Source organism: Lipotes vexillifer, unplaced genomic scaffold (genome assembly GCF_000442215.2).
Source record: "Lipotes vexillifer unplaced genomic scaffold, Lipotes_vexillifer_v1.1 scaffold818, whole genome shotgun sequence".
Taxonomy (NCBI): Eukaryota; Metazoa; Chordata; class Mammalia; order Artiodactyla; family Lipotidae; genus Lipotes; species Lipotes vexillifer.
This window is the reverse complement of record NW_006771890.1, coordinates 764,346-774,770: the sequence shown is the minus strand read 5'-3', so window position 1 is coordinate 774,770 and position 10,425 is coordinate 764,346. Positions and strand designations below refer to the sequence as shown.

General features: G+C 44.9%; 1 protein-coding gene across 1 annotated transcript in view; it reads left to right on the top strand.

Annotated features, from left to right (window-relative positions):
* Positions 1 to 9,849, top strand: part of CHDH (choline dehydrogenase) — a 22,258-nt gene extending 12,409 nt beyond the window's left edge. The window contains exons 5-7 of the mRNA XM_007447230.1: positions 7,923 to 8,065; positions 8,551 to 8,653; positions 9,413 to 9,849. Of these exons, the coding sequence (XP_007447292.1) occupies positions 7,923 to 8,065; positions 8,551 to 8,653; positions 9,413 to 9,831 (665 nt within the window). The 3' untranslated portion in view covers positions 9,832 to 9,849. The remainder of the gene's footprint in view (positions 1 to 7,922; positions 8,066 to 8,550; positions 8,654 to 9,412) is intronic.
* Positions 9,850 to 10,425: the final 576 nt, after the last annotated feature.

The following is a 10,425-nucleotide window of genomic DNA, read 5'->3' as shown; positions in this document are numbered from 1 at the left end:
GAAAGAGTGGGCTCTTTCAGGTGAGATGGCCCTGAAGTGAGAACCACTTGTCTGATAAAGTTCATTAGTAGAAACCACCACAAGTTATGGGTCCGGAGCGAGAAGAGGAACACCCGCAGCGGGTTGATGGTTTCACGCAGCCTGCTGGTTACACTTGTGATCTACTGGATATGGTACACACGTTGACCAGAATTGAGTTGACTTAATGTGCTATGTACTGTCAGTAAGATAATGTACATGCTTATAAGCATGGGGTAAATAATTAATGTACGATTGTACACACAATGTACTGTGTACTGTCAGTAAGATAATGTACATGCTTGTAAGCATGGGGTAAATAATGCACATTATACGTATAATGCATTGTGTACGATATGGTATTAGGTACATATTAATGTGGTAGTGCATATATGCACGAAGTACATAGTAGTTTATGGTAAAAAGAGGTTATTTTAATACTGACATGGTACTTGATAATCTTGTAAATGTCCCGTAGCAAAGTTTCAGGGAATGCTTTAAGTGGAATTTCAGTTTTGGGTGCTGACGGTGGATCTGGGGCTTCTTTCTTGAGTCTTAGGGAGAGAATGTTATTCTCCTTTTCTGGTTTACAGGACCAGGGTAATAGATATACCACAAACAAACAAACACTCTTCATTTCAGGAGATTATTTTCAGTGATGCTAGTTACTGCCATTAGTACCCAAATTAAAAAGAAATATAAAATAGATGCTAGTTGTCCGAGAGTGATGAAGGGGGATTCCACGGGTAGTCCTCCAATTCATGTTAGCGTTAATAGGTCTGCTACTAGTACTCAAAATAGGTATTGGCTGAGAGAGCGAAGTATTATTATACTTTAGAGGTCAAAACGTTATGCTTCGTTGTCTAGATGTATGGAGCATTGGGATGAGAGCTAGAATTAAGACTGAAAAGATTAGGGCCTGTACTCCTCCTAGTTTATTGGGGATTGATCGCAGGACTGCATATGCAAATAGGAAGTACCAGCCTGGCTTGATATGGGTGGTGTTTTGAGAGGGTTTGCTGGGGTGTAGTTATCAGGGTCTCTTAATAAATCGGGTGAAAATACCACTAACATTATTAGTACTAGAAGTAGTAATAAGGCACCTAGATGTCTTGGATTGTATCGTAGGGGTGAAATGGAATTTTGTTACGTCAGATGAGATTCCTGTGGGGCTATTAGATCCTGTTTCCTGAAGGAATAGTAAGGGGACAGCTGTTAGTGCTGCAGTAATGAATGGGAGAATAAAATGGAAAGCAAAGAAGCCTGTAAGAGTTGCTTTATCTACTGAAAAGCCACCTCAGATTCATTTGACAAGGCTTGTGCCGATATATGGAATTGCTGAGAGGAGGTTAGTAATAACTGTTGCCCCTCAGAGTATTTGTTCTCAGGGTAAGACATAGCCTATAAATACTGTGGCTACGACTGTAAATAATAAGATGATTCCAGTGTTTCATGTTTCTTAAAAATGTATAGGATCCATTATAGAGGCCTCGTCCTATGTGAATAAATAGGCAAATAAAAGATATGGATGCTCCATTTGCATGTAGGTGTCGGATAACTCACCCATAGTTTACATCTCGGCAGATATGTGTTACTGGTGAGACAGCGGTTATTATGTCTGACGTGTAACGTATTGCTAGGAATAAGCCTCTTGAGATTTGTAACACTAAACAAATAATGGAACTGAGATCTCATCATGATGAAATGTTTGATGGGGCTGGAAGATTAGTAAGTGCACTGTTAATAATTTTTATTAATGGGTGTGATTTTCGGATGTTGGTCACTAGTGTTCTTATAGTTGAATAACAACGATGATTTTTCACGTCATTGGCCATGTAAGAATAATGATAACATACACTGTATTTATTTTAAGTACTATTTTTGTAATTAGTTTGGTGGGGTTTTCTTCAAAACCTTTGCCTATTTATGGTGGACTTGGGTTGACTGTGGGTGGTGGTGTTGGTTGTGGGATTGTGTTGAATTTTGGTGGCTCATTTTTGGGTTTAATAGTATTTTTGATTTATTTAGGGGGGATGTTGGTAGTGTTTGCTTATACGACAGCTATAGCTACTGAGCAGTATCCTGAGGTTTGAATTTCTAAGAAGACTGTTTTAGGTATATTTCTTTCAGGGTTGATAATGTAATTTTCAGTGGTATTTTATGTTTTAAAAGATGAGGAAGTGGAGATTATATTTCAAGTTTAACAGGCTAGAGGATTGAGTGATTTATAATACAGGTGATTCTGGATTTTTTTAGTGACGAGGCTGTAGGAATTGTGGCGTTGTATAGTTATGGTGCTTGATTAGTAACTGTCAGTCACTGGTTGGTCATTGCCTATTGGTGTTGTAGTTATTATAGAGGTTACTCATGGTAACTAAATAGAACTATGCTTAGGGTGAGGGTAAAGAGGAATGAGAGAAAATATAGTTTGATTAGGCCTTTTTGGCCTGATACTAGTGTAGAAAATGTTATTTGAATGAGGGAGGTAGTTTTTGGTAAAATACTTTCTAGTTAGATGAAATCTAGGGGGGGACGATGTTGATATGCTTCTTCCCATATCTGGAGTTACACTACAACAATCATTGATCTCATATGTAACTGTATATCATCATTTTATCAGAGGCTCAGTCACACATTTGGTAATGCAAGAAACAACAATTTTGTAAAACAGGCAAATATGAAACGTAATATAGCTAGCAGTATTAGTAAGGTCATACGCAAACATTTAAGTCAAGAACTTCCATTAGGTGCAGCCCGGTATATCCCAGTTCATCTGACTTAGCCTGTTGTGTGCCAATTCTTATCTTGAAGGGACATTATATATTGGCATTGTCCACAAGGCACCCAGCCCAATTTCCTAGTGTTACCAGGCTGGTTATCCCTAGTACAGTTTAATTTCCCCAACATAAGGGAGCCTTTAAATTTAAATGACCATAGCCTGGTGTTAACGTTCCGGTTGCAGATCATGGAGCATCTGATCTTAATCCAAAGATAGATTACTGAGTTAAGCTTCAGAAACAAATTTAGAGTGTCCTTTTAATGATTCAATTAAACTTTGCAACAATATAACATAACAGCAAGGAGCTATCCGAGAAGTGAGTCTTAGTGAATACAGACCTCAGTAAACAGAATTAGAATTTGATATCCACTGAAATGTCTCTTTCTCCCTAAAATTACCCTCATTTTTATCAGATATCTCCAAATCAAGATTAATTTGTCTGCAAATTAAGTTTGATAAAAGGCCTCCCAAGGCCAGGAAAGCCACACGCCAAGGGCCTGTCACAGATTTTGCCTTATAGATTTAGGTGAATCCCTCCCTTTTTGAGGTCCGCAAAATAACTTGAGATTCCTGCACCTGTTAGGAGGCGGCTTTACTAATTTATCTTATACAGCTGCTGGGAACCTAAGAGTTTGCAGTCTCTGGAGGGATCAGGTAGAAAGAAAAGAGAAGGGTTTCAATTCTGCTTCCAAAGGTACAATTTACCAAATTGCTGCAAGTCATAATTAGTTTGAGGGGGTTTCTTTATATCTGGAAAACACAGATTAAAAGCTAGTAATGTTTCAGACGGAAACCATAAAAATTATAACCACGTTCATCAGTTTACTCAATCCTATGTAACTAATCCTTTTTGTTAACAGTTTCCATTAGACTGTTAAAAAAATATCTCACCTGGGATTTCCCCTTGCAGTCCAGTGGTTAAGACGCCAAGGGTTCCATCCCTGGTCGGGGAACTAAGATCCCACGTGCCTCACGGTGCAGCCAAAAATAAAATTAAATAAATAAATAAATAAATAAAACTAAGACATAAATAAAATAGCTACTAAAAAAAAAAAAAAAAAAAGTCTTACCTAGTTGAGTAGCATGATTTAAAAGTTATCAGAAACCTGTACTTGTCTAAAGCCCTTTCTGTGAATCTTCTTGAAGACGAAGCTGTTTTGCAAAGCATCAGTTTAACCGCCTGTGAACGACAAAAAGTCTTAACAAGGCAAAGGTTAAAGATCTGATTACAATGTTTTTGACAAAGAAGCTTAACCAAGTTTCTGTCACACACAACATTTTAAGATAACTAATATTATAACAATACCAGGACATATCCAAATTTCAGAAACTTTATATAATTTCTAGAACGTGTATATTAATAATATTTATCCATAGAGTATATTCTAAGTAGGTTTATCACTAGTGTGATAATGCTCTCCATGTAATTTAACATACCAAATAATACTAGTTAGATATTTCTCTCTGAAATGCCTCAGAGACCCTCTAAAGTGTCCCCAAAAGTTAGCTGGAGGTCAAAAGAACTTTAATTAAAATTTGGTATTTGGGAAGTTTGTCAAAAGGTCTCAAAACACTTGGTCAAATAAGAGCATAGGTCATTGTGAGATAATGCTTATTCCTTAACCAAAGTTACAAGAGATCTCAAAAGCAAATACAGATCACTTAAAGGCATGGAAACTCACACAATCTGTTATCAAAAGCAGCATTCCAAGGAAACTTTGTCCTCTTACTAAAGAGAGAAAGCCAGATCCAGTCTTGTACCAGCCTGCTTTTAATAACAAAATTCACTTAATTAACTGTACTCTACACCTAGCCAATCCTGACCATCCACAAACCCTCCATCACTTTCTGTAGCCATATTAGTCTGCCCCCCATTCTCTTCTCCATTGAGAAACAACCAGCTCTAAGACAGACTCACTTTCTTTTCCTTTAATAAAATGCAATTCCATTCTCATACCTTCTTCACTGCAAACACACATCCTACTTTCCTGCTGTACACTGAAATGCTTCCTTTATTATTTCTGTTAGGTTTAATTGCATGTTTAAATTAGAGCCCTCAACTCGTAAAAACCTTAATTTCTAGTGAAAACTAAGAGGTAAGCAATTATGAGCTTTTTTTTGTTTGGTTGCACTGGGTCTTGGTTGCAGCAGGCGGGCTCCTTAGTTGTGGCATGTGAACTCTTAGTTGCAGCATGCATGTGGGATCTAGTTCCCTGATCAGGGATCGAACCCGGGCCCCCTGCATTGGGAACGCGGCATCCTAACCACTGCACCACCAGGGAAGTCCCAGCAATTATGAACTTTTACATTAGCATTCTGTAGATTGGTAAACGTAAATACTAGTGATAATTTCGAAAAACATCTGCTTTCTTATAGAGAACATCTCAGGGTGGCACCAAACATATTCATTAATAGTCCTAAATACATTTAGTTTCTCCGTTTAGTAATTGATGTCTCAGTATCTTATTTTATTTGGGAACCACCTAGCTATTCAATAAACTTCCATCACTTAATTTAGAGCAACTCTAAATTTCAAGTATATTTCCAAGTATCTGGAGAGATTATTCTCACGTAGACAGACATTCCTAAAATATAACTATTCCTGAAAAGTTCACCCAAAGGCTCTGATCTCACATGTATTTTAATTCACTTAAAAAATTTCATCACACCAAGTTATTTTCCTTGCTGACAGATTTACAACAGGTAGAGTAAGAAAGATCTTATTTGACTTCTATTAAACCTAGGTACAATAAAGGTCTTATACTTAATGTTGATGACGAAGACATGTCTATTTAAATTAACAAGCTTAAACTAAGTTTAATACCAGATATTAATTTAATACTGAATATTTTCCGGTTTACATGAACCTGAAATTAATTCTGGCCACTTACCTTCTGTATTTTTGAAAATTTATATAAGCGCTAAATTTCCCTTAAGCCAATTAAATAGAGCTCATTAAAAAATTAATTTTGGTAATAACATCCAAAGGTAAGGACATATATTATAACGCACACAGATATATAGACAAACACAAACCAGAGATCTCAAAGCTTCATTTTCTAAACTTAGTTATGAATCAGGTATTATAAAACTCACTAGTTTATAAATAATGGTTGGAATAAGTAAAATTTAGAAAGCGTTCCTTCCACATTGTTTTTTTTCCCCTCAGTCTCAGGAATCAGAGATGATCTAGATAAGATAAGTGATCCTGAGAGCCCTGGTCTCAAGGCACAGGGCGAGAAAAGCAAGTTCTCTCAGAAGGAGTTATTCCCGCAGGGTCAGAATTCTGAAAAGACGTTTTATCAGGCTTCCCTTTTCTAACTGTATATGCAAAAAGAACCAGTTTTGGAATTTTCAAGAGTTTCACCTAAACCAGTTTTCTCTGGAGTCTAGAGAATATTCCGGCCACACAGTGTTATAATAGAATATCATCTTTTTCTTAGTCATAGGCTCATAGCTAAGATCTTTCCAGTCAGACAGAATTCTCCCAAGAGGGCTCTGCAGTGGAACAGAACCAAAATTTCCCATTTCGTAAGGCAGAATGGCCATCACAAATCGCAACACAGAACACACAATACGAAACACACACAGGCACGGCTGTCCTAATCAGACACTCCCTTAAATACAAGGTTGCAGTCTCTCAGAAAACCTCCTACAGAGACAGAGAACTTCATATCCGAGTACTGACGAACAGAGTAAATGGAAATATCTCAGGTCTTCAGAGATTTCAAAGGGAGGAAAGGAGGGCAGTTTGAGAGAAGGGGAAGGAGGGGGTGGGGGACAAAAGGGGTGGCCTTACGGACATCTCCTGCCACCTGCAGACACCCAGGCGTTACGGGACTTTTCTCTGGGCTTCCAGGAAGGGAGGACAGGAACTCGGCCCTCCCAGAAACCAGATACCAGATAATTCAAGTTCTCTGCCCACCGGAGGTGATCAGGCTCTGGCGCTCAGATAACTGAAGCCCTTCAACCAGACCCCTGCATCCAGAAGAAAGGAGGGTGGGATAGGAGGGGTTGAGAAGAGGAAGGGGAGAGGGAAGGGCAAAGACGTCAGCGACGTCTCTTGTTCCTTACCTGGGCGGGGCACTCTGGCCAGTCATCTGCGTCAGGAGGCGATCAGGGACAAGAGGCTCCCAGTGGTGGCCTCTGGGTCTGGTCCGTCGGTAGGCGAGCTGGTGCCTGAGCAGTCAGGATGTCAGTCGTGGTAAAGAAGAGATTCCACCAGAGTCGCCAGCTGTTGCAGGAAGGGAGACCCCTTCCAGGGCCCGAGAGTGGGCTCTCGAGTTGTTAGGGAACCATTAACCAAAACCACCCGCCTTGGCCAGGCACGATGATAGCCTCTTGCCTGAGGTGTCTAGCAACAGGAGGTCCCAAAAAAGAACATGGTACTGCTGGTGAAAACTAACCGGGAGGATTTGGGAGGGGCCAAAAGAGGGCAGAGACGACCAGCCTCCCAGAATCCTTTGTGCTGGGATCCATCTTGGCTGAGAGATGCGCATGCCACCAGGAAGGACCCTGAGTCAGACGATGGGCCGAGCAAGATGCTTGGCCCGAGACACCCTGGAAGCTAACCCCATCACCATAAAACCTGAGACTGTGAGCCACGTGGCACAGCAGTTCTCCTGGGTTCCCTTACCCTCCTGCTCTCTGCCCGGGCGCCCCTTCCCAATAAAGTCTTTTGCTTTGTCAGCACGTGCGCCTCCTCGGCCAATTCATTTCCGAGTGTTAGAGAAGAGCCCCACTCATCGGGCCCTGGAAGGGGTTCCCCTTCCTGCAACAGTGGGAGGTTGGATGGAAGGGGGCCTTGACCTGGATCACGGCCTGTGTGTGAAGGGTGGGCTGCAGTAGGTTTGGGATGCCCATAGGACATCAGGTCCCACAGTCCAGTTGGCAGGGGTGGAGTCAGGGGAAGGGGCAAAGCTGAAGCCCCTTGGCATGGAGCTGATATCGAAAGCCCTGGTGCTGGGTGAGCCCACCTCGGGGAAGGAGGACAGAGTCGAGGACTTGGGTGCAGGCACTAGAATACGGGCCAGGAAGAGGAGGAGGAAGTGCCCAGGAGAGAGGAGGCTGGCCCACCTGCCACGCCTGGACTTGCTCTTCTGCCTCATCGTCTTCTGATCCTCAGGGGATGGAGCCACGGCCCATCTGGAAACAGGTGGGTTCATCCGGAGCCAGCCTGGGGTCCCCCACCCGGACATCCAGTTCCACTTCCTCCCTTCCCAGGTGATCGACCATGGGCGGGTCCCCCCACAGCAGGAGGCTTACCAGGTGAGCAGGTCGTCTCCCCACTGCAGCAGGGCCTCCAGGGTGGGCGGCCCAGAAGGCGGTGCCCTGCTCTTCAGCTGCCTGGAGTGTCTGAGGGGAGGGAAGGCGGGTGGGGAGCCGGAGGTAGAGTGAAGCAGACTGCGTGGTGCTGCACAGCAAGGCCACACCCGCACCCAGCTCGGGGCAGCTGCACCGGGTCCTGAGTACTAGAAATGGACAGTGAAGCCGGCTCTGCCCAGGGACCGCCAGCCCCTGAACATGAGGCATCAGGTATAAAGCCAGGAAGCAGGAGAGAGGGACTGAGGTGGTTTTGATGCCTTTTGTGTGTGTTGGGGGTGGGGTTGGTAAGATGCAGATAGATTTTAAAATGCATCTGCTCTTAACTGACTCTGGGTGTTGAGTCCCAGGAACCATAGGAAACCCGGGGCCTCTCTAAATGACTAAGCTGGGGGGTTAACAGGGGTCACCGCCTCTCTGGGCTCTTCCAGGTGCACGTGGGGACCATGCGGGGCACGAGCGTGGGCTGGCTCAAACTGAGAAGTGCCAACCCCCATGACCACCCTGTGATCCAACCCAACTACTTGTCAACAGGTAATTCAGCCACCTTTGTCTCTCCCAGACCTGGGCTTGTTGGGTCCTTGATGGATTGACTGCACGAATGAACGCCTTTCTGGGGTTCATATTTGTCCCTGAGTCTCACCCCTGGACCCCATTTTTGAGACGCAAGTCACACATTCTGTCCTCCCTCCACCCCATTGTCCTGGGCAGTAAACGTGCACGTGTTGCTCTGTAGTGCCCTCGGTCACGTGAAGTAACCCTGACACACCATTTTACACAGTAGGCAGGATTTGCAGCTTCCAGAACAATCTACCAAGAGACGCAAGGAGATCTGGCTGTGTATAGATAGCTCACAGAACCTTTTTCTTACTGTTCCTGTGAGTATCTTCTAAAAGCAAATTACACTCCTGGGCCTGCCTCTTTATGCACAGTAAAACTGCACAGTCCCCACTGGGCAGGTTTTGCCCAATAATACTCACGCTGTGGCAGAGGCAGGACGTGTAGTCTTATCTCTGTTTTATAGATAAGAAAATTCAGATCCCCGATTTAAACGTAGGGCCTCTGGGGCAAGCTGTGTCCCTCTAGGATGCTGTCTGTCTGGGCTTCGTGGGACTCTGCTTGGTTGCACTGTAACTGCTGATGGGTAGGTGACAGGCAGCCTAGTGGCTCGGACCTCCATGTCCCTGAACCGTGTCCCCTCGGGCAGCTTCTTGAGCCTCTCCCAGTGGCGAATCTTCCAGCGAGGCCAGCATGGTAAGAGGAGGCATCTAACCTGTTCCTTCTCCTTGACAGAAACTGACATCGATGACTTCCGTCGGTGTGTGAGGCTGACCAGAGAAATTTTTGCACAGAAGGCTCTGGCACCGTTCCGGGGGAAGGAGCTCCAGCCAGGAAGCCACGTCCAGTCAGATAAGGAGATAGACGCCTTTGTGCGGGCAAAGGCAGACAGCGCCTACCACCCATCATGCACCTGCAAGATGGGCCAGCCCTCCGACCCCATGGCGGTGGTGGACCCGCAGACCAGGGTCCTCGGGGTGGAAAACCTCAGGGTGGTCGACGCCTCCATCATGCCCAGTGTGGTCAGCGGCAACCTAAACGCCCCCACCATCATGATCGCAGAGAAGGCAGCCGACATCATCAAGGGGCGGCCAGCTCTCTGGGACGAGGCTGTCCCTGTCTACAAGCCCAGGACCCTGGCCACCCAGCGCTGAGGCTGTCCCTGGGTAGGAAGGCTCAGCACAGCCCTTGGCGCCAAATGTGCTTTCCTGGATCTCTCTAGAATGTTACAACTTGATGGCCAAGAATTGGATAATTTAAGAAATGAAACCAGTATTGGTCAGTGAGTCGGGTTCTTTCTTCCCAGCATGTCCCTGGGGGCCCTCTGGGGAAGGCCGGCATTCTGGCTGGGGCCCCTCCTCCCTGCCTCCTGGTAGGACAGCAAAGGGGACGGGAGGCCGGTGGAGAATGGGTAACTCTGGCCAGGTCCTTGTCTTGTGTTCCGCGGCGCTCTCCAACCCAGGGTCCTGCTGTGTTCCCGGGTCCTGATAGGACTTGAGGAAAGTGGCTCTCTCCCAGGCTCCCTCTGGAGGCAAGCCCGTCCAAGAGTAGGGTGCTTGCACAGAGGCCGGGGCATCCTCCCCCTCAGGCTGAAAGCTGCAGCGGAGGCCGAGGGTCCCACAGGAGTTAGGGAGCGTGGAGCTCTGCTGGGATGTGTGCACAAGCCTCCAGTGTCCAGAGGGAAAGCTGCCTGCTGGAAGAAACAGGCTTCTCCTTTCTCTGCCGCTTCCTGATTTCACTCCCAGAGT